Raw genomic sequence first — 25,314 nt, 5'->3', positions numbered from 1 at the left:
CATCAGAAACAGACCCGGCCTGCTTGCTCTGGTGACATTTTTTTTTAATTGAACATATTGCAAATTTTCACACTTTACACATTTACAAAAGACTGCGCAAGATGCCAAATTTCTCGAAATAAAATTATATAACCAATGAGGGTTATTCTCAAGCAAAAGATTATGTCCCTGCTTCATGTTTTAAATTAGCATTTAAGTTTATAATTGCCATGCTTTGTCCACACAATAACAAGAACAGAAAATAATTGATTTAAAATATCCTGAGCCACATATTATAGTGTCTTGTGTACATAAAAATTAATACATAATTATTGAAAAAATAAAGAAATACGGATTGGAATACATCAATCAAATCTTGATGCAGCTTGCAATGTGCACCAGTAAATAGTTAAATTGATAATCAGATTTCATGAAAACAGTTTATCTGGTTCATCTTTTTTTATTTCTTTAATGAAATCAACAATACAAATATCAATTCACTGTCAATGCTATGTAAGAATTATTTCAAAAACAAAAGCAAATGGAAAACCATATCTAATCTAGCTGCATGATATACTGATTTGGAATTCTGATGCACTGCATAGAATGTGAAGTTCAATTCATTCACCTTTATGAAATCAATCTGTAGGGTGCGAACGTTGATACCTCTAATATACTAGTAAATTATTTGGGGTCTCATAGCCTATATATGAAAAACAAAACTACAAAATTCAAAATAAGTAAAATAAAGCAGTTGGATAACCATCAATAAGATAACCAATAGAGGAATTTTGATTATTTGTCACTGGAATTTATCTGAGCTGTAATGAAAAGGAGTTGGAATGCCACAATAACAATGGAAGACCAATGCTCAGGATAGAATCAGGAAGCCTGCTCCACAGGACGGTGCAGTTCCAATTACAATTATGATTATTAGGCATCAGCACAACAGATGCTATTTCACGAGCAATCTATAAGTCAGCATGCTGCATGCTTATGTATGTATGTCAAACTGGAAAGACCATCATTAAACAGATGCATCATCACCTCTCAACTCTATACAATACAATGTTAAAAACATCCCCAGAAGGAGGAGAGGCAATTCAAACGTGGCTACAAAAGAATTGCACTGCATTAGCGGAAGTTTCATAATGAGGGTGGAGCAACAACCAACAACCAGGTGACTGGAGCTCTAAATGTGTTAATGGCTCCTGAAGAGTAGAAGTATCTGAAAGTCCCCAACAGTCAGAACTGATGAAGCCTCTTGGATGAGAGGTGAAACATCTTCATGAAACTCAAACAGTGCAGTGCTATAACAGTGCAGTTGCTATAAGAACTCATGTGATAGACTGTGACAGCAGATAAAGGCTAAAATACAAGTAGGAGTCTTTTTGGTAGTGAATACGGTGCTAACAAAAAGTTCTTACAATGACAATGGCTACAATGTGAATAGTAATTTTGTCACAAAATATATTTAGCTGTATGGTGTAACGCAATATGCATGTCACTAGATTAAGACTGATGATTTTTTGAATAGCTTGTATATAAAAGACATTCTTAGGTGCTGCAGGTATCATGGCGGGGACAGATTTGTTACATAACAATGATGTATAGTAACCTTATAGTGTCAGGGTCATAGCGTAGCTGTTGAACTGGGATTTGTCTGTGCAGAGGTATTTCAATCTGCTTTGAACCAAAAATATATAGTGTGATTGCATAAACATTTACCCCATTTAAAACATGTGCGGGGTGGTACAGTTATTGTTGTTATTGTTGACAGTTGAAAGTTCTCACAACATAAAAAAGGTGTCTCACTTCTCGAGGTCCAGCTATTGATGCCAATGGCACATTAAGTAAAATGGAGATTACCTGAGTACAGTTGATGGGTGTGAAGGGACTGTAGTATGAAAACAACTGTCTGGGACGTACTCAATCTCAAGATCGGAGGATAAGTCAGGAGGTGGGTACAACATACTGTATTCAACTCACTCGACATCCCAAAGTTGAGACAGATTCATACACACCCAGTATTGTAATCACAACCAAAATAAATAAATAAATAAACAATAAAACTAAATAATGACCTGAAACATTGAATATTGTAAATATCAAACACTTGTTTTGCAAAATATGTTTTTGATTGATTGGAAATAGATTGGAAAAAATCAGCTTTTAACTTTGACATGATAAAAGCTTTTTTATTTGTAAATTCTTGTCCGAGTGAAAATCCATATTGCATCGATCATGATTTCATGTATAAAAGCAACAGCAGGGGAGGGGTAATTAATCTGGAATCTGAGTCATTAAGCAAAATTCATCTGATCAATCATCTGAAGAGTTTTCATGCATTTTTCTTCATCATTCTCATTTTCATTATTTATATCATAACAAAGCTACACTTTACAGTTTTCTTCACATAATGGGTAAAATTTGATTTTGATCACCCTTTTCATCCTGTTTTTTAGTTATATATTGCACCTTAAATGGGTAGTTATACAATACATAGTTTTGGTAGTTAAAGATCTTGCAATATAATATACTGTATATACATATATGCATAGATTTAGACATATGTTTGTGCATACATATATCTTTAAAAAGGCTTAAAAAGAAGGAATTAATAAACATATGCTATTTCTGATTTCCTACTATAAATACTGGAAATGAATAGTTAGAAAAACATATGAACAACTTGGATTTATTTTTCTGTCAGCCATTTTCAAAATGTTGCTGAACATATAGAATTTTTAACATCTAACTTTGATAATAATTCACGAGACGACCACAAACAAGTGGTGATCCGACAGAACAGCAATACAAATTAATTTTAAATAACCAAAATAAAAAGTGTCACGGGCTTCCCATTTTTTGCATGACCTTGCGCCCTATCATTGAAAGCAACAAGATCTGAACAATTAGGCCATAGACATGGATGGATTTTCAGGTCTATTAAAAAGTAATGTGAAATAAATAGAAAAATGAATTATTGAGCATTGTCGCTTTCTGCATCTTCAGTCTAAATTATCTATAGTAATTTCTTATTATTTGTATCCATTTTAATCATGTTGATCTAACGTTTGTGCTTTGTCTGTGTTTGTGGTTGACTGCCTGAATGGATCAGAAATATTTTACAGACCTTCTAGTTTGTGGTGTCAAAAAACACATCTATTGCCACGGTTGACATTGGGACAGAAACTGAGACAAATCAAATAAAGTGCATAGCCTCTAATTGTAGTCATTAAAATTCAAACTTAATCTGAGTGACTCATGATGTTTCATGTTTCCTTCAGTTTACATAAGATTATCTTTTTTTAAAATCGAATTTCCCTTATCACTGTCTTACAATTACTACAGCGATTATCAATAAGCCATTCCTAATGTTCCTATGGGAACATTTGGGTTTGCTTGAAATGGTGTTTAGCGGGGTGCTACTGGGGAAAAAAAGGACATTTTTCCTCTTTTAGTTTTAATAAAGGTACGTAATTGCCAGTCTCCCACTCTGAACCATGCTCTTATGCACATTTGCAGCAGGGTACTCAATTCATTGTGTTGAATGTACAGCTTTTTGCTTTTATAAGACTAGTGGAAACAAAAAACCTATAACTGTTAGCAATCTGTGCAAGCACGATACCACCGCCTCCAGTGGTTTAAAAAAAAAAAAAATCTCTGATTAGCTTATTTTGCCATTGCTTATCTGCTTTTTGTCTCTGATGGTGTATTGCTGTTCAGTGGAGGGAGTTTCTGCTACATGCGTTCTCATTGGCTGCACTTTGCTTATTAGTTTGACTATGCTTAACCAAAGGAAATCTACTGTGAAGTATTGGCAAACCTGTGGCACCATAACGCGCATATTGTGATGGGTAATTACTGATGGGAGTCAGTAAGTAATAAAGTTAGATCTGGAGATTTGTTTGATGGAAGAAGAGCCTTGCTGCTATCAGAGGAATAACATGCTTTTCAGGTTTCATTACATGCTAGGATGGGGAACTAAGAAATATACAAAGCTTTACATCATGCGAGTCATTCAAGTATACACCATTGATAAAGCAGGCCCAGAAAAACAAGTATTTTGATATCAGATAACCTTGGAGTTGATGGTGCCTTTAGATCTTCAAATCAAATCTAACTTTGACAACAGTTGTTTGATCCCATTTAAGTGCTCAAATGCTATCCTTATTAAATTTAGTTATCCTTTAACTTCTGTCTGGCTGTGGTAAGTTTAATCCTGTTGTCAACAGTTCCCTGCAGATCTTCCATAAATTATGTAAGTATTTCAGTTAAATGTATGTTTGGCATATGCACAACATTTCAGTGCTCATCCTCTCTTAGAACATTTTTTGCTTTCCTAGGCTATGCTCCAACCCAAATCCTAGGCTAGGGTGCCATCCACATTCAATGGTGATGATATTTGAAAGTGACAGTTAGGTGTAGTTTGTGGAAACACAGCCAGATCGTGAATATCAATATCAAAATGCAGAACTTTTTCAGGTGCTTTGAGCAAGCTCTCCCTTTTGCTCTGCATTTCCTACTACCTTGCCTAAATCTGACCCTGTACTGTCCTTAGAGACTGTTTCTGGTGCTGCGGTCACTGCAATAAGGGTGACAGCCGGAACTGATTGTTGATTTGAAGTGGGACTGGCACTCAAGGCCGATTCAGAGGGCTGACCGGCATCCAGGATGCCATAATGACACGCTTCAGTCACAGCTGTAGGGGAGATAGCATTTAGGAGGGGCCTGTGGGAGGCATAGGTCATTGCCGCATCAGTGTCACTGTCCACTGGCAGGGAAGAAGTGACAAACTCTCCCCCAGAATCACTCAATTCCAGGATGTTTTCAGAGGGGAGGGAATGGTACTGGCCTGGTTTGGATGTCTCAAGGCCCTGAAAGGAATGAGAAGAATAGAAGGTAGAGGAAAAGTATGTGATTAAAGGACTGAAGAGGAAAGACTGAGGGAATAAAAGGTCACAAAAAGAAAGCTGGGGATAGAGGGGTTGTAGGAAGAGGATGGGGAAGCTAAGCAAAGTGGCTGAAATAAAGATCAGTGAAAATGCACACGAATAAATTAGATGCTTTCAGAATGATTTCAGCCTAGTTAAACTAAACATAAAATAAATTTTCTAGGCTGTTGGTAATAATAAAAACAACAACTTATTTTGTGCGATCAGTTAAAAGAATTTGACTTTTTTATTCCTTGGCCTGTTTATTGGCCATACTCCGTTGCACCCTGCACTATTTGGCTTCTTTGGAGTCAACAATACATCTATTTCTAGAAAGAACTAGACAGTTTCTTGATGTAAGCATGTGTTTGGACAGTAGTCCTCGCTCTGTACAGGGTGTTTGATACAGTTGATCATGCAATGTTGTTAAACTTTTCTTTTTTAACTTCTCAGAACATGCGATCATGTGAATTAAATCATATCTTTAAGTACTCTCAGTTCAAATGTTCAGTAGGGATTAAAAAATTAGACAAAAAAGAATCATATCACCATTGCCACATACTCCAGAAACAGCCCTCTTAGTTTTAAGACCTTTATAAAGTTTAAATATGAATCCACAATATACCAAATTCTAAAAGGATCAGTACGTCTGTCACAGCTCCATTCCCCCAGTTTCCTCCTGTCCCTATGCCTCAGTAATTTTCCACTCTACCTGCCAGCCACTCCCACCCTGTCAGCTTAACGCCGCTCACCTGCAAGCACAGCTGCAGCCAATTCCCAATCAGCCCTGCTTATAAGCCTCCCCTGCACTCTGACACTGCCAGATTGTTCTTCAGCATTTCCATGCAAAACTCTCCAGCACTTCTTACCTGCCCGACCTCCTGTTGCCGAACCTGTTTGCCTCTGACCTGCCTGCACCGCCTGTCTCCCGGTAAGCTCACCAGCCTTCTGTCCCTGACCATGACTTCTGCCTCAGCGTTTCTGGTTCCTGTCTGCTCCGCCTGGTCCCGACTTCGCTGCTGCTCATCCCCAGTCTGCTCTGCTGCATCATCGGCCTCATCTCCTGTAAGCCCCTCTCTGTCACCCCTGCCTGCTCTATACGGAACAGTAAACGGTTCCGAGGGTTCTTGTCCTCTCCCTCAGTTCCGCATTTGGGCTCAGGTCAACCCAATCCCTGAGCCTGAAACCCATAGACTTTGTGTGGGCCCCGAGCCTGAAGAACAGACTTGTTTCCTGTGTTTCCTTGTGTGCCTGAGTTCCTGTTTGGCCATGTACTAATAAAGGTCCTTGCCAACGGTCCCAGCTTTCCAGAGTGCTGCTTTCGGGTCCCAATTACACCCATCACAACTTCCCTTAACATAAGCAGATGTGGGCCTCATGAGAGGGGACTGTATGATCCCACTCAGGTATGTGTCGTATGGGAAAGCAGTACTTTTATTCCTCACCGAGTAGATCAGTGATGATATTTCTTTTGTAGTTTCTCTGCTTCAGGCATCGTCACCTTCATAGCTGTATGCCGACCTCCGACCCCGGTGACCCACTCAACTCTGATACCAGCAGCTTGTATTATTAATGTATTTCCATGATTTCTGCCTTTTCTGTCCTCTATCTTCTCCTCCCCCTTCTCTTCTCTCTCTACCCAACCCCCCATCAGCAGGAGGGTCCCCCTATATGAGCCTGGTCCTGCTCAAGGTTTCTTCCTGTTAAAGGTTTTTTTTTTTTTTCCTTGCCATTGTTGCTTGTTGGGGGTCATGCCCTGAGATTCTGGAATGTGCCTAGAGTCCATTTTAATTGTAACAGATGCTATATAAATAAAGACTGATTGAAACATCTGGCAGTGGAACTACCAATGCAAATCACTCCTTTGGTAACTTTTTTTTTTTCCAAAAATGGAATGTTCATTAATGTATACCGTCCCTGCTTGAACAAATACTTTTTTATTTTTAAAAAGGATGTATAACAAAATCTATATTCTGACATTCCAATATATGGAATGTGGATTTCTGTGCTCTGGTACTCACCTTAGTTGTGACCTCCGTGCTCTCTGAGGGTTTCTCACAAACGGACTGCATCAGCGATTCCTCAGTGAACCTTCTGTATGCCTCATGAACCACCTGCAGAGTGTATGTCCACACACACACACACACACACACACCCATCAGTGAACACAATGTCATATACTAAGCAGCTAAAATGTATCAAAATAAACACAACACACCAACACATGACCACATAGGGGTCTTCAATGCATTTACAACACCTTTGATTAACCTGCTTGACATATCTGAGAGACAAGCTTTTGTTGTGGCTGCATGGGGATGCTGGTGGTTAAAACTGAGGAGAGCCTTAAAAGCATAGCATATAGAAAATGACCTCAGCAGCAAGAAAAGTGAAGTAGGAGTGGCTAAATCTTGTCTAAAGGAGATTATGGAGATTATTTAAACAGCAATAACCTTGTAGGTAGATCTGTAACATGACAAAAAGAAAAATGCAACACCATTACCCTGTTAGTGATATATTCCTTCACTATTAATGATCAAAAGATATTGATGAATTTGTTGTTGCAACTTTTAACAGAAACTGGAAGGTAAAGCTAAGTGTCTGGGGGGCTTCCATTCTCTTGATCTTTCAGAAGACTCTACACCTTAATTGGCCATTCATATCTGATTAATTATTATAGCAAGACAAAGATTTGCTGACGGTTCCTAAGATTAACTGTCAGACCACACTGAGCAACGGTTACTCTGGCAATGTTCATTCCCTTTTTAAGGAAAATCACTTGCTCAATTCATCCCGACAGTGAAGCATTTTGGTAGGTTTCGTAACTATTTTAAGGAACAGGGTTAGACTGGGGCTAGACTGCTCAGGGTTGATAGAAAGCCAAATGAAGTACAGATTTATCCTTGATAGAAAAACTACTCAGGATTGTTTAGGACCTCAGAGTAGAATGAAGGTTTGCTTTCCAATGAGATGATGACCACAGCCAAAAATAAGTGTTTTAGCATTAGGTCTGTCAATGTCCTTGAGTGGCTGAGCCTTGAAATGAACCCAATAAGGGTCTGAGTAAAGGGTCTGAATACTTTTTTAATAAATCTGCATTAAGTTTGTCTTGTCAGTATTGTGTGTCTATTGATGAGATTTTTTTTCTCACTGGGTATTTCTGACTGCACTAAATATACTGTATATAAAAAAAAATGCTTGGATTTTTTCATTCCTAGACTTTTCCACAAATGCTAATATTGGTGACATTTATCTTTTTCAAAATAATTCTCAGTTTACAACATAAACATCCAGATTTATAACATTAATTTAGCTACCAGGCCCCCCTGCTATGGAACCAGCTCCCTGTCCAGGTACGGGAAGCTGACTCCATCTCTACTTTTAAAATTAGTGTTAAAACCTACCTCTTTAAAAAAGCTTATTGTTACTAATTCTGTAGTTCCAGTTACTATCATAGACAGGCAAATTATCATACTTAGGGGGTCGTCTAATCATTAGGTTAACATCTTAGTTATGCTGCTATAGGCCGAGGCTGCCGGGGTCCAGAAACATGATCACCTGACAGGCCTCTGTCACCCCAATGGGTCATGGTTTCCTCTCCTCTCCTCTCCTCTCCTCTCCTCTCCTCTCCTCATCAAATAGACTAGTTATGCTGATTCTTGTGTAGTTTTTCTGGTCCCCCCCCCCCCACTTCTGTATTCATTTACAGGTATCGCTGCCTTCGGAGCTGCATGATGACCTCCGGCCCCGCTGACCCAATCGGCCGGCAGCTTGCATAAATAGTGTATTTTTGTACAGTGGGACCTCTACTTACGAAATTAATTGGTTCCACAAGTTGTTTTGTAACCTGGAAATTACGTAAGTAGAGACGTGTTTTCCATGTAAATGCCCTAATCCGTTCCAAGCCCCCAAAAATTCGGACATATTTTTTTTTATAAATCATAAAAATGCATCAAAACATGTAACAAATACATGTTACAATTAGATTAGCGCACAATAAATGTAGGAATTCAGTGCAAGGCTTCTCCAGGAACAAAATAACCTTTATTACAGGCTAATCTTACATTAGCCATCATTACTAGCAACGAACGTTAACACTTGTGGTAACACCGCCATCTAATTGACAAACATACAAACACCCACCCACAATAAATCCCGGTTATGACCATATTCTTTGGCGAGATCAACCAAACGCATCCCTTTTTCTTGCTTTTCTATTATTTCTTGCTTCGTTTGTATGGACAAAAAAGCTCTCTTCTTCTTCTTTTCTTCTTTTTCACTTTTCTCTATCACTTTCCTGGGGTCCATAGCGAATAAAAGTTAAACTAAGACAACGCTGGGATACACAAAAACTTGTACATATTGACCTCCCTCCTAGCCAATGGGATGACAGGAAAATGCTAGGCGATAGCCAATGGCAGAGCAGCTACAAGCATGTTTGCGTTCGCTAAACTTCGTGAGCTGCAAGTAGCAGCAGGTAGCGTATTTTTGCCTTTCGTATCCTGAAATTTCTTTCGTAACAAGAGGAAATATTTTGTCGTTGAGACGTTTCGTAACCTGAAAATTTTGCATGTAGAGACGTTCGTAAGTAGAGGTCCCACTGTATGTATGTCTGTGCCCGTCCTCTCCTCTCCTCTCCTCTCCTCTCCTCTCCTCTCCTCTCCTCTCTCTACCTTTCCTCCCCCCTCTCCTCTGTCTACCCAGCCGGCCATCAGCAGGAGGGTTCCCCTACATGAGCCTGGTCCTGCTCAAGGTTTCTTCCTGTTAAGGGGAGTTTTTCCTTGCCACTGTTGCTTGTCTGGGGTTAGGCCCTGGGATTCTGGAAAGCACCTTGAAACAATTTTGATTGTAAAAGACGCTATATAAATAAAGATTGATTTGATTTGATTTATATTATTATAGTGGCAAAAATAAGAATAAAAGAAGCATCATTTTATAAAAGTAAAAATCTTGTACATAGAATAAGATGACAGTAGCAAGATAAAGAGGCAGAAAACCAGATGATGAATAACAACAGTTCTAAATCTGTCTGTTAGATTGTTAAAAAGTTCATTGCTTTTCTCTCACACATTCTCACATCCACAAAGGTGATGAAGAAAACATGGCTATATGTGCTGATACCCTGAATCCCACCAACAACAGACTAACACGCCAAGCATACACATAAATACATATTTAAAAATACAATGTAAAAAAATGAGAGCGCACAGACACACTCATGGGATACAATGAAAAAATGTAGAGAGATATAAAGTAATGTAGAAAATTATGAAAAGCTGGATTTACATTTATTGTTTTAAAAAAACTGCTTGTACTAACATGGTTTGCATGAGCACGAAGTAAGAACACCAAACCATACTATCTTGTTTTTTTTGTGCTTGTAAAGCTGCCAATAAAGCGTAACTTAGTTGATAAGTAAGAAATGATACCAAACAAACTGTGTTAGTTATTTTGATGACCTGACACAAACTTAAACAATAAATGGCAACAGCCAATATTTGTTTGTCTGTTTAGCAAAATAGCCTAAAAAGTTAATTATGAATTTTAATGGCATTATCAAGCAAAGGGACACATGATCAATTTTTGGTGATGTTCTGGATTCCGGAAAGACTTTGAACTTTGATCTTACCAGGACCACCACAATGTGTAAAATAGAATTTGTGTAAACCACACCAGATACATATAACTGGATAAACATGTGTATAGAATGTAGAATAGAATATTGGTGTGCAAATGTGACTGTTACAGTGTTCATTTTTGGGGCAGAGATTTCAACAGTCTCTTCCGTGAACGGCAGCTCCATTCTGGTGACATGCTGGACAGCTTTCAACATGCTGCGTGGAGATGCAGTCAGACATGGTTCTTGACGGGGCAACTGTATATAAGTTGCAGAGTTCATCTTGAGTGTCTTCGGTCTATTGAAGATTTAATCTTGCCGTTTTGGTGATCATGGTGCTATGAGACCAGGGCCCTCAATGATTTGAACTCCCAGGAACCTGAAGCTGCTGACTCCACTGTCACATCATTGATGTTGAAGGGGGTGTGTCCTCCAGCCTGATACTTCCTGTAGTCTCCTATCGGATCCATGGTTGTGCTGATATTGAGTTGGAGGTTGTTTTCCTGGCACCTCATCTCTAGGGAGTTGGTGATGAAGCTGATAATGGTTTTGTTGTCAGCAATTTTGTTAATGGTGTAGCACACACTCCTGAAGGATTCCAGGGAATGGCTATCGGCACTATTTGGGGTTTGCCTGTCAAGATATTAAGTATCTAGTTACAAGAAGTTGTTGAGCCCAAGGTCCTTGAGCTTCTTGATGAGCTTGTTGTTGTAAATGATCAGCATTGTTGCCTATGGGTTTCTCTTCTCCAGGTGCAAGGGTGTGCAGGCTAGGGTAGTGGGGATATCCTTAGACCTGTTTGCTCTGTATGCAAACTTAAGGGGTATCGGGAGTAAAGAGGCAATACATGTTTTAACTAGCTGCTCAAAGCACATCAAGGTGAAGAAGGTCGGTACTTCTCTGGGAGAGGAAAAATGGTGAATATTTTTCAGATATTTGGGACTGGAATACTGGAACAGTGATGGGTTGATGATGTTCATGAACATATTTAACCGTTCTGTAGGTAATTAAGACCATGCCCAAAGATTCCATCAGTTCTAGGAGCCTTTGTGTGGGTGAATCTTTTTTAGGTTGGTGCACACATCTGCTCTGATTATAACAAGTGGGCAGGGATTCTGAGCCTCCAGTGATGGATCCCTAACCACTCCCAAACTGTGTGAAGGTGTTAATTCATTGAATAGAGAAAATCACAACATCTTAGCACTGCATGTGATTCCATAGTGGTTCTCAGTACAAGTCATGGTGTTGGGTTCAACTTTGCCCCTGTAATGCCTCTTGGAACAGTTTATTGCTCTCTAGAGACAATATCTGACTTGACTGTACACAAGATGTACACAACAGTCTTAGCTTTAAGTTGGATCAAAGTTGGATTTCTGGTCTAAGAATTTCCATATACTTACCCATGTTTTGACATCATTTGATGTGTTTGAAAGTGTAGAGAATTATGATCTCCATACTTAAATTATCATCCATTAACACCCTCCAAAAGCTTTGTGTGTTCAACGTAATCTGGTAAATAATGGGTACATCATCCTCATCGTTGTGGCATCTGGCCAAGGTTAGTATAGTAAACGTCATCCTTAGTTTAAAATTTGTCATGCTAATGTTGATAATTTATATTTTGCAGTATTAACACCTTAATCTCTGCCAAAATTTGCTATTCTTATTCTGTTGATTGAGGAAATTATAGAATAAATGGAAAACCAGCCGTCATAATCTCTCAGCCCTATGACACTGAAGGATTTTTAATTAATTCTATCTAAAACAGACAGCTAAAACAGACATTACAGTACACACACTGACACTGACAACAATTACACATTTAAGTAAACATAAATCTACTAACTTTACTCACATTACCTTTTTCATTCACACGTAACTGGAATGCAAAAATATGCCACAGAAACACAAATAAATCTGGTTTTGCTTAGAAATGAGAAAGTACAGGAAAATACTTCTGTGCTTGTGTGCAATGTTAGCCTGCAGCACAGTTATCATAACTCAATTGTTTACGAGTAACTGCAGCACTGATATCAGAGCTGTTTCATCAGCGGAACAAAATACTATGGCAAAAGAGAGGTTGTTTACTCAAAGATGGTAGAAAAAGTTGCACAAGAGCTGAGTGTAACTTTCTCCCGCCATAGAGGATATTAGCCATCACATCAGATGACTGCAGTGAAAAGATTTGGCCTCCTTAGCCACTAATTATGAGCCAGCCTGAAATTTTCACTTGGTTCATTTAAAACGAGAGTAAATGATGGATTAACCTTTTTTTCTCCGGGGTACACTGTTTAAAAACTGTTTCCAGAATCCTGCAAGACAAATCATGTATTAACAAAAGCAAAACTTGAAAACAACACTACAGAAAAAATGTTTATGTTTTACCTGCTGGTTAATAGTTTACTATTGTATGAAAGGATACTGATGTACCCGAGCCAGATCAATAAGAAAATCTATATGTATGTATATGTATGTAAAAGTCTAAAAATGTCTTTCAGGATTATTGATACAGTTTAACCCCAAATCGTGGTGCAAAATCTATTTACAGTTTTCTCTGTTTTTTGGAAAATTCTCTCTTCGATCAACTTCTGCTTGTTCTTTGAGAATGGTATCAATTCAGATCAGTGTCACTTGAATAGAGTGATATTATTTATTTTATTGGTATCATACAGACAAGAAATGCCAGTGATACTTGTGTTACTAAAAGCTAGTTGATCGAGGAAAAGGTTTGCCAAAACAAGCGATAAAGCTCAACAGTGAACACAATACAGAGGAAGAAATATGTACAAGAGTCCAGAACACAGTTCTCTCACCAAGAAGAGGCTCCATTTCAGTTTCCTTAAAGTAAGAAAGAGAAATGCAACCAACAGGGTTACCTGGACCATAAAGTCATGTCCAGCTGTTAAAATAAATGCCTCATCTGCATCATAGTTGAACATCAAAATATAAATGTATCCACATTAGATCATGCATGATTGAAAGATCTGAATATTTTTGTACACAGTAATGAGCAGGAATTTTAACGAAAATAAATATGTTCTAAATATGTGTGTGACTCCTAAAAGTTGCTCTTATCTTTGTCAAATGTAACAGTAAAAATTAATGAATATAAAAAAATAATATTTAATTTTTGTTTTTTTTAACTACTCTCTACACTAAGTACCGGTAACATTTCAGATCAAATATTTGATTAAATAGGCAGAATTAAAGGTGTTTATACATTACACTTGGGAACAATTTGAAAAAAATAATTTTGTTGAGTTAGATTTTTATGCTGATTAAAACTAAAATTGGCATACTGATTCCAAAAGTTTTCAAAAGTTTTTTCTTCACAGCTTCCCCTCCAGCAAAATTCCACTGATTAGCTATAGTAAGACTTGCCAGCTGATTACGACTGGACTCATCTACAGCTGTGTGGCAACTTGCTTGTGCAGTCACAGTGTGGTAAGGTGGTGCAGCTCCCAATAGTAGGTCAGTAGGTCAGTACTATCAATAGCCTATCAATAGCCTATAAGGGATACTTGAGAGAATTAGGAAACTTTGAAGTATAGAAAAAAATAAGAAAAAAAGCTCAATAAAAATTGTGTTCCCCAGTGTTGCCATTCGTCTTTAACATCAGCCTAGTAATGGTTATGTGTATTAATGAACAAGAAAGACAGTCCCTTTTTGTATGATTATGCTTTGTAACTTTCAGAAGATATCTGAGAAATGTGAAGCGGTCAGATAGAAATTGCAAAGTGCTGCTGGTGTGGGTATTACCTCTCTGAAAGCGTCACCATCTCCCTTGGCAGCCTGTTGAGCAAGGAGCTTTAGCTTCTTGTTTTTCTCGTTCCTCTTATGGACTTTATAGAGGCAAGACAGCAGGCAAACCAGCAGCATGGAGGCAATCAGGCCCAGCATAGAGAAGATGGCTACAGTCAGCGGAGGCAGCTTATAGGCTGACAGCGGTAAAGAGACAAAAAGAAAATCTTTGCTTCAGACTGTATTGTTCAGGAGTTATTTTTTGTTTTCAGATAAAGAAAGAAAGAAATCATATGAGAACAAAGCAAGAGCACTTTTCTGGTGGATCTATTTTACCCTCTACTTCTATGTATACATGAGCCACGGGGAACCCAGCCAGGTCAGTCACTTTGAAGACTCCAACATCTGCCACTTGGACTGTCTTCAGGATGAGCTCTGACCCCTCCACAATCAACCTGCCCTCCAACAGAGGGTCAAGTGGTGCCAATACAACCCCTTGGTGTACAATGACCCGGTCCACATTATCTGATTTGGGCCTGTAGACAATGGTAACATTGGAATGATCCACGTAGAGTTTCATCTTCAAGTTTTCTCTATAAGTAAGGTGTAAGAAGATCTGGTGCTCTGTGGAGAACCAAAAACATAATGCAAAAAACCATTAGGAACATTAGATTTGATCGAATAGAAACATTTTTACTTAAATATAACCATCTACAACATTAAAACTAACATATGAAAAAAATGCAAAATATGTTAGTCTACTGCAGTCAATTTCTGTTAGTCTACCGTTAGTGTACTGCTTTAACTAGAAACAAAGCTCTTGGAGAGCACAGGCCTCCACCAAGCAGGTCAGTTCTCCACATATTGTGACTTACCATTGGCAGAGGTACTAATTGAAACCCTTTCTGACTCATGGATTTTTGACTTGTATATATCCAAACATATAAAAATATATTTTTTTCTTTCTTTTTTATTATTACACATACCGTATTTTCACAACTATAAGGCGCACCTAAAACACTGAGATTTTCTCAAAAATCGACGGTGCGCCTTATAATATGGTGCGCCTTGTGTGTGGACTGAGTTCCAAAATCTGCTGTGCGCCTTTGGTGGGTGCACTACGGTAAACGCTCCGCCAATCGATTAGCGGCACACCTACGTGTAAGGATCCCCTAAAATGGCGCCGGTCAAGCGAGATGCGTATGAATGAGGCTTACTTTAAACTGCAGGCCGTCGAATATGCGGCTGAAAATGGCAATCAAGCAATCATAGTGTTTTCGCTTTATGAGGCGGCGCCATCTCTCCATATGCACAAGGACAACTGTTGCGCAGCAGCTGCCAGCGGATTACCAGGAGAGGGTGGCCATCTTCCGCACCTACTGCCGCGACAAGATAACCGCGCCCAGCCGCATCACCAACATGGATGAGATACCTCTGACTTTTAACATCCCTTTGACCCACAAAGTGGAGAAAAAGGGACCAGCACGGTGGCGATACGCACAACGGGGCACAAGAACTCGTCGTTCACCGTGGTTCTCGGCTGCCACGGAAACGGACAGAGCGCTGGATGACAGAAGGCGAACACTCCTTCACAAAGACGATGAGGCAGCGGCGGGCAAGTTATGCCACCATATGAGGGTGGATTGTAGACGCATGGGCTATGATACCGTCTCCATGTATTGGAAGAGCTTTCACAAAATCAACGATGATCCGGAACCAGTCGGTGAGTCCGATTCAGATGATTAAGAAGAGGAATTCGGGATGTTGGACACTGAAATAGTGCAGCTGTTTAATTCAGATATAGAAGATGAAAACTTTGATGGTTTTGTGGCGGAAGAATGAATATTTTGTTCAATAAATGTGTGTCGATACTCACTGTTTTACCTCCGTTGTCATTTTTTAATGTATGTTTCAGCATGCGCCTAATAATACGGTGCGCCTTATGTATGTTTTGTGTAATACAGAAATAGCACCCATAACTGAGACTGCGCCTTTTAATACAGTGCGCCTTATGGTCGTGAAAATACGGTATATATTTTTTTCGCAGGCAAGCACCTGGTGACAGACTCAGCCTGAAAATGGCGATGTGGGTCTGCCTTCCAGTAGGCTAACTGGCCAAAGGAGGATTCATGAGGCCCAACTGCAATGTGGCTTTGCAATGTAGCAGTCATGGCTGGTGCATCGACAGTGACACCTGGAGGGGCATGGTTGTGAGGAACAGCCTCCCTAATCTGAACCTGAGTGGTGTCCTCTTGTTGGACTTCTGTGATATTCACAGCTTTCCCATAACAAACACCATGTTCAAACATAAGGGTGTCCCTCAGTGCACGTGACACTGGGACACCCTAAGCCAGAGGTCGATACTTGACTTTGTTGTCCCTTTCATCTGATCTCAAGCAGTGTGTCTTGGACATTCAGGTAAAGAGAGGGGCTGAGCTCTTAACCGATCATCACCTGGTGGTGAGTTTGATCCACTTGTGGGGGAGTAAGTTGGATAGGCCTGGCAGACTCATACATAGTGTGAGAGTCTGTTGGGGACGTCTGGCTAAGCCCTTCATCAGGGAGGTCTTCAACTCCCACCTCTGGGAGAACTTCTCCCGTTTCAAGTTTATTGGATTTTTACATTGTTTGCTTTGGAGGGCTTTACATGCTGCACAGTTGTGACATTCTTTGTACTTAGAATCTTAAACCAGGTCAGGAAAAACTTCCAAAAACCCTTTTAGTGAAAAGAAGAAACCCGAAGGAGTCACAGATGAGGGATCCCTCTTCCTAGGATGGAAAGATGTGCAGTAGATGCCACATGTACAGAGAACATCAACATTAACATCAGCAATATACAGTGTATAGAAATAAGTACGGTACATGGGGCCAGATTCCAAGGAAAGCTGGGGACATCAAGTCAGAGTGGACCATGTTCTGTGCCTCCACTGTTGATGCAGCAGTTTGGAGCTATGGACTCAAGGTGTTTGTTTCTGGTGGATGTTGGACCCCAGCAAGAGACACCGGTTCTGTTCATAATTTTTATGCACACAATTTCTAGTTATAGCCATTGGCCAGAAGGAGTGCAGTTTGGGATCCACGGGAGTTCATTTCCACTTTTTGTAGATGATGTTGTACTGTTGGCTTCATTAAGCCAGTCTGGCTGGGATGAGAATCAGTACCTCCAAGTTTGAGGCAATAATTCTTGATTGGGAAGGGGTGGTTTGCCCTCTATGGTTTGGTTCGAGAGGTCCTACCTCAAGTGGATGAGTACAAGTACCTATTGTTCATCAGTTTGTCTTGTTCATGGCACGTGCAAGAGTGACAGGCATATCATTTAGCTACCAGGCCCCCCTGCTATGAAACCAGCTCCCTGTCCAGGTACGGGAGGCTGACTCCATCGCCACTTTTAAGATCAGACTTAAAACCTACCTCTTTGAAAAAGCTTATTGCTACTAATTCTGTAGTTCCAGTTACTATCATAGACAGACAGATTATCATACTTAGGGGGTCGTCTAATCATTAGGTTAACATCTTAGTTATGCTGCTATAGGCCGAGGCTGCCGGGGTCCGGAAACATGATCACCTGACAGGCCTCTGTCACCCCACTGGGTCATGGTTTCCTCTCCTCTCCTTTCCTCCTCCTCATCAAGCAGACTAGTTATGCTGATTCTTGTGTAGTTTTTCTGCTCCCCCCCCCCCCCCCCCCCCCCCCTATTTATTTACAGGTATCGCCGCCTTCGGAGCTGCATAATGACCTCCGGCCCCGCTGAAGTGATTGTATACCGTATTTTTCTGTGTGTTTCTGTGCTCTGTGCCTCTCCTCTCCCTCTCCCTCTCCTCTCCTCTCCTCTCCTCTCCTCTCCTCTCCTCTCCTCTCCTCTCCTCTCCTCTCCTCTCCTCTCCTCTACCTCCCCTTCACTCTACTTCTCCTCTCCTCTACCCCTCTCCTCTCCTCTCCTCTCCATTCTATCCTCTACCTGTCCTCTCCCTTCTCCTCTCTCTTTACCCAGCCGGCCATCAGCAGGAGGGTCCCCCTACATGAGCCTGGTCCTGCACAAGGTTTCTTCCTGTTAAAGGGGAGTTTTTCCTTGCCACTGTTGCTTGTCTGGGGTCAGGCCCTGGGATTCTGGAAAGCGCCTTGAAACAATTTTGATTGTATAAGACGCTATATAAATAAAGATTGATTTGATTGATATCTATGCAGCCTATTCAGTTATGAACCTTGGAGTAGAACCTCCTTAGCGTTGAGAAGCGTCAGCTGAGGTGGCTTGGGCACCTGTTTGGGGTGCTCAATGGAAACCTCTCTAGGGAGATGTCCCAGGCATGATTCATCAGGATGCGGCCTCAAGGAAGACACAGGACCAGCTGAAGAGACTATGTCTCTCGGCTGCTCTGGGATTACCACAGAATCCTCCCGGAAGAACGGGAGATGGTGTCTGAAGAACATCCAGAATGCCATCACATGCATATAACTTTAAATCAAAGAGCCCTCCTCACCTCTGACTTTCAGGCAGTTCCTCTTTTTGACTTTGCCATCATGATCCAGTACCATATAGCTCCCCTCATTGCTCATCCTGACTGAGTGCAGCATCACCCTTTTCTCTGTCACTATGAGACGTCCTGCATATTCTGCTGGCACCACCATCGTCTGGTTGTATATCACTACAGGAGGAGCCCTGGTTATGTGGTGAATCAGAGTCTGATTAGTCTGAACCAGACCAGGCCTTGAAATAAGGAAAACAAAAGAAAAATAACAGACAAGTTTTACTAATTGCCTCAATTACATATTGAAAGACACCAGTTGTTATGGCATTAGTACAAGAATATTTTCATGCTCTATATACAGAAATACATTTATGTTTTTCAGTTTTGGTTGGTCAAACTTTGACTGACTGCACCTGAAGATTAGAGTGATGGGGCCTTCAATCTGATTGAGAGGGATGGTGTATGTTTCTCCATACTTGACCACTTCCTCCAAAGCGCAGTCTGATAAATAACGGGGGGGGGGGGTTTAAATGATAATTAAAGTGGACATGAGTATCAAAGAGATATACCGTCATTGCATTACAGATGTATTGGGCAAAATGAGTGCTTGCCCAGTTTAAACCCAGTTATAGTTTGTTCCTAGGCCAATGTATAACCTGGAGGATAAACTGTCATGGGCCACTCTATTCCAGAGTATAAAATAACCAAGACCAGATTATACACCCACGTATAAGGAGGTTTTATTGTATTTACACATTATATTTACCAGTTAATATTTTAAAACAGATAAATAAATTTGGGCAGGACATCAGTGTTCTTTCTTAGAATGATGTACTTATCTATAAGGCTAGGCAAACTAAAATATTCTAAAACAATGCCTTCACTGTATGAATATAACGCTTGACATGTCAACCTCAAACGTTGCATCATGTAAGAGTACAGCATTACATTTAGCATTAAATCTACTTTCCTAAAACAGATAAATGGTACTGCCAATTGACACCCAATATTAGGAGAGCAATTAAATAAATTTAAAACACCTTCTTGATTGCCATCAGCCTGGGTATTTCAGAAGTTGAAGTGGCAGGACACGATGACTTTTAACATATTATGAATAGTCAAATTGCGTGAAATATGAAAATACAACTGAGAATTGTAGTAATCTTAGTTCTTTGTAGAATGTAACATTCTTACCAATTGTGGTTTTCTTGATTGAAGTAGAATTCTATGTGTTTTGAGTTGTGGTCTTATTTGTCAGTTGACTGACAAACTCAATAAAAAATAAAGTGAAGAAAAACATTTTTTGTGTGTATATGCCTTGACACACTGGTATAATCTGGCCTGAGGTGTGAATTGGGCTAGGCCATATTTTCCCTGGAGTACAATTTAAACTAGGCAGCTTTAATCCTTGGTGTAGTCTGGACTGGGGGTATATAATGGCCTGTTATATCTCTACAAACAATATTTATCAAGATATAGCCTCACTTGAAATGACAATATTGAACAAATATGGATAAAATAAGAAAGAAAGAAAGAAAGAAAGAAAGAAAGAAAGAAAGAAAGAAAGAAAGAAAGAAAGAAAGAATCTCTTCATTTTTTGGTAGATTCTTGTAGTTCTTAGGAAAAATGAATACACTATTAACAGAGAATAGTTATGATGTAAACAACAACAGCAGTTTTCATTTTCCTCTTTTAGTTAAGGTCCATATTTCTGCCTTTTGTATAAACCACAGCAAGATGCATGAACGAGAACAGAGGCGTCATCTTACCCCTGACTAGGAGAATGACGCACTCGGCTGCAATGGGGTTGCTGGTGTTCTTGACAATATACTCTCCCTCATCATTCTCCTGCACATCCTCCAGCACCAGATATCCCAAAGAGTTGATCGATCCACGGGAATTTACCACCTGGCCTGCTCGCAGTATCACCACCTCAGTTGACTGGTTGGTGCTTGGCTTGAACACAACCTCGCTAACTTTCCCGGAAGGGATATCGATGTAGATGTCCTCTCCAAAAAAGGCTCTCTTGTGTATTTTTTTTACTTTTACAAATGAACACACTTTATTAGATTTTAAATGTAAAGGTTGTTATTTTATAAACAAATCAAAAAACATGAATTTACCTTTTAAATGTGCTGAGACACCTAAGAAAGAGAGCTTTGCATTATAAAAGCTTGTATAAACCATTGAAAGCCACCCCCCACACACACCCCACAAAATAATGTGGAAAAAAATGTAATGGAAACGCATTCACCTTTCAGATTTACCTCATGTAATTATAATCTTTGTGCTTACCTGTGCAGATCAAGGTGCTGAGCATTGCAGCACTAATTACTCTCATCTCGAACATTCTGGATTCAACAAACAACAAAAGCTTAGCATCATAACTCCATATCCAAAAATAACAGATTTATTTTATTAAAGACAAATCAACTTTTTTTTGGCTAATGTTCAATGCTAATTTGCCTTATCATGTGAATATTTACCCCTATTCTAATCAAAGTCAATCAACTTTCCAATCAAAACGGTATTTTTTATTTTTCTCAGAATGTTCCAACTCTTTTCATTTCCCTCTTAGATTGATTCATTTCAACATACTTTTAAAGAAAGTTGGTGGTAGCTCAGTTCGTTGATGCATAGGCTCAGACGCATAGGGTTGTGAGCTCAAGTCCCAGTGCAGGCAAAACATGGAATGTGTTCTGGGTGTTCTCAAGGGTGTGGAACCTACAAATGCTCACATAGGACCCTGCGATGAACTCACAACTCATGCAGGGGCAGACCTGCCTTCACCCATATGTGCACCCTCCCCCTGACCCCAAAAGGGATGAAGTGGTCAAGAAGCTGATCAGGCAGGCCAGCTCGGTGGTGGGGATGAAGCTGAAACCTCTGGCGACAGTGGCAGAGAGGAGAACTATTGACAAGCTGCGGAGCATCATGGACAATGTCTGCCACCCTCTGCACACTGTCATCCACAGCCAGAGAAGCCTGATCAGCCAGAGGCTGCGCCTCCCCAAGTTCAGAACAAACAGACTGGGGAACTCATTCATCCCCCTAGCCATCAGACTGTTCAACTCCTCACTGGGGGGGAGGAGGGCCAACAGAAGGACTGGAACAACACTGCAATAACATAATACTGGGATATCCATTCATTCAGTTCATTCATTCATTCAGTTCATTTATTTACATTTTTATAGTTTTACATTTTATATTTATATTCTATTTTTAATTTATTCTATTTTATTTCTTATTTTACTCTATTTTTATTATCTTTAATAGGTTTTTATGGTGTGTAATGGTGGTGGGTAATGTTGTACAGTGCTGTACGTTTTTTTGGAGATGCTAATTTCCCTAATGGACACCCCCTAAAGGGATCAATAAAGTACTCTGATTCTGATTCTGAAGAAGAGACGTTTTAAAGAAGAAAACCTCATATAAATGCCATATAAATATGTGACTCCAGACTCTGACATAGAGAGTAAATGGAAAACAGCGCCATACATTTCTAACGCATGTGTGAGTTCTATAACAATGCAAATAACCAATACCTATTTATTTTTGGGACATCATATAGGAGAATTCTGCAACGCTGAGCTACATCCTGAATACGTGCGGTTGTCCTTCCTTTCTCGCCCCACAGCCAGGAGAAGCTGATGATGCCGCCATGGGTGCACCAGGAGGAGCCGCTGGTGCAATCATGGGTGTGTCGCGATGCGTGCCCCAAACGGGAGGCGTCTTGCTGTGATTCGAGGATTGAACAACCAGCGGTCCGGCGGTTTATTCTTTATTTTTAAAACAAATTATCTATATCAGTGAATCCTTTTTTTTTTTTTTTAAATCATTTTTTTATACTCTTGATTTGTCTTTAATGGCCCAAACACGCATTCCGAACATATAAATGCATCACAGCCAGCCTTTCCCATCACATCACAAAGATGCGTAAAGAAGTTAAGCCAGTTTTCCCTAATAACCCACCAATAACCAAAAGGAATGCACAGTGAGAAGCAATTCCATAATCATGGATAGCTATTTATTCTCCCGGCTTTTGTAATCGTTCGCTATGCGTCAGCCTCTTGCTGTCGATTCGCATACACCGCTATTGCATACACGCCCTAGAGTCCGGGACCGAAAGTAAAGCAAATGAAATATTTTAATTAAAAAAAAATGTGTTCAAAATTGTAGCTCTTAATCTCTATTGCCTGACTGGATTCCACTGTAATGCCAACGTAACAACGAACGCAAATACCTTTCTCTGGACTCCGTAAATACGCGATGCGGTAGAGTGATGTTTTCTGAAAATCCGCTTTATTCTTCCCTTTATTATATCACATCCACTTGCAGTCGACACAGAGGACGTCGGTGAGGATAGATAACTGGTCTTAACTGATGTCAGTTTTGTCGACAATTTGAGATCGGAGCTGCTCGGAAAGCTTCGGGAAACTCGGCTGAAAGAAAGTCACATGCGATTGTCCCACAGTTTTCCCCAGGGCCACAGGGCAGGCACAGTCTTGCACAAACATGGTTACGGCTATCAGAAAAAGGTTTCAATTCTAAGACACCGCACAAAGATCTCCTCATTTAAGGAAGAGTTGATTCAGTGGTGCTCCCAGATGTTCAGTTGCTATTATCCATGAATATTCTCTTTTTTTTTCTTTATGTGCTGACTTGGTGTTGACTGGCACTTGCCCAAAAGTAGTTGGGCAAAAAAACAAAACAAATCCTCTTGCCCTCCATTAAGGGAAAGGCAGTAGAGGATTGAATGAGGGATGGTATATTCTCTATCCTCAAGAGCATAAAATGTCACTAAACATAATGTGAAAATACACCAGGAAGCTGTCAAGCATCTATTCTTCTTTTTAATGTTCACCAAAGCAAGCATTCCGGTATTCCACTGAGCACATGTGGAGGTGCTGCAGATCAGTAGAAGTGCGTGTAGATGAGCTCCCTCTTCTGTAGTGTGACTCCATCACAATTACTGGAGAGCATTATTTCCATTTGGGCCTCTCTCCACTGGCTCTCTGTGCATTGTGGAGTTACTTTAAATATTTTTTAATGTTTTGCCCTGCTTACCTGCTGCCTGCTTTTTGCTGCCTGTCCCAAACTCTGAAAAACTTCCCACTACATATCAGACTAGCCCCATTACTGTTAATTTTTAAAACTTGTCTGAAAACCCACTTTTATTCTTTGGAATTTAAAAAGACTCTGCCTGTGTTTTAGTGTTTTATTATTTTACCATTATGATTCCTTTATTATTATAGCACTTTAGTAATTTCTTTCCAGCTGTAGCTGTTTTTAAAGCACTGTAGAAATAGTGCTGATGATGACGTGGTAGCTATAAATAACATAGCTGCTAGCTGGGATCCTCAGACCCATTGACTAAGGTTACCTATGGTGCATGACAATGCCCTACCTCATGCAGCTGAAATCAATTTTTTAAGATCCAGAAATTTCAGGAGGATTCAGTCAACTTAAAAACCCTGATGTGACATTTAAGATAAATCATGTCTCAGACAGAGACAGGTACACCCGAAGGACAAGACACCAAGACACAAACAATGTAATGTTGTTTATGGTGTACAGTGCCAGGAGGAATGCAAGGAACTGTACATTGGGGAAACCAAACAACCTCTCCACAGAAGAATGGCACAACACAGATGTGCCACCTCTTCAGGTCAGGACTCAGTAGTCCACTTACACTTAAAGGAAAGCGGGCACTCCTTTGAGGACAGGCAAGTGTGGTGGAGCCTGTTTCTGATTGTCTGGTCAGAAACATTCACACCAGTGGCCTGCTGGATGTCATTTTGTAGGGCTCTGGCAGTGCTCATTGTGTTCCTCCCTGCACAAAGGAGCAGATACCAATCCTGCTGAGGGTTTAAGGACCTTCTACGGCCCTGTCCAGCTCTCCTGGAGTAACTACTTGTCTCCTGGAATCTCCTCCATGCTCTTGAGACTGTGCTGGGAGACACAGCAAACCTTCTTGCAACGGCACGTATTGATGTGCCATCCTGGAGGAGTTGGACTACTTGTGCAACCTCTGTAGTGTCCAGGTACCGCACCATGCTATCAACAGAGATGTTGATCCAAGCCAAATGAATAACTACAGCAGTAGAAAGTCAGTCAGTAAAAAATCAGCCAAAAGAGATGAGGAGGGAAAAAGTATCAGTGGCCTCAAGCTGGAAATCCATTCCTGTTTTGGGGGCCGTCTCATTGTTGCCCCTCTGATGCACCTGTTGTTGATTTCATTAACAACAAAGCAGCAGAAACTGATTAACAACCCCCTCTGCTACTTAACTGACCAGATCAATATCCCAGAGGTTTGACTGATAGGTTGCTATACTCTGATTAAAAAGTCTTCCTCTAATTTTTTTGAGCAGTGTACATTTTTACAATAGAAAATGGCTGCAGGGTGAAATATTAGAATATTGATGAATATTTGTAATGCATTGATAAGTGGCCTTGTCATTTAACAGAAGGAATACATCACCAAACATCATCATCATACATCATCATCAAATTTGTGGGTTCGGTACATTGCTCAGGGGAACCTCATTAGTGCCCTGAAGGTGTTCTGTCACC

At 40.1% G+C, this 25,314-nt stretch overlaps 1 protein-coding gene across 10 annotated transcripts; it reads right to left on the bottom strand.

Annotated features, from left to right (window-relative positions):
* Nucleotides 1-26: 26 nt before the first annotated feature.
* Nucleotides 27-23,305, bottom strand: LOC105418854 (uncharacterized). Of its 10 annotated transcripts, XR_003890328.1 has the most exons (12): nt 22,985-23,302; nt 21,037-21,092; nt 20,865-20,885; nt 20,511-20,783; nt 19,155-19,242; nt 18,754-18,980; nt 14,611-14,898; nt 14,293-14,471; nt 13,347-13,371; nt 12,801-12,845; nt 6,938-7,030; nt 4,817-4,859 (listed from the first exon to the last, which is right to left on the bottom strand). XR_003890328.1 is itself a non-coding variant. In XM_029845401.1 (11 exons), exons 2-11 carry the CDS (start codon nt 21,089-21,091, stop codon nt 11,051-11,053), a joined length of 1,317 nt encoding a protein of 438 aa, XP_029701261.1. In that variant the 5' UTR covers nt 21,092; nt 22,985-23,305; the 3' UTR covers nt 9,762-11,050. The 10 variants fall into 10 exon arrangements, 6 of the variants coding, with proteins under 6 accessions (XP_011618120.1, XP_029701260.1, XP_029701261.1 ...); XR_003890330.1 differs by lacking the exon at nt 13,347-13,371 and having other exon boundaries at nt 22,985-23,300; XR_003890329.1 differs by lacking the exon at nt 12,801-12,845 and having other exon boundaries at nt 4,833-4,859; nt 22,985-23,300.
* Nucleotides 23,306-25,314: the final 2,009 nt, after the last annotated feature.

This window comes from Takifugu rubripes, chromosome 12 (genome assembly GCF_901000725.2).
Source record: "Takifugu rubripes chromosome 12, fTakRub1.2, whole genome shotgun sequence".
Classification (NCBI taxonomy): Eukaryota; Metazoa; Chordata; class Actinopteri; order Tetraodontiformes; family Tetraodontidae; genus Takifugu; species Takifugu rubripes.
Note: the sequence above shows the minus strand (reverse complement) of the source record. Positions and strands in the feature narration are given on the sequence as shown.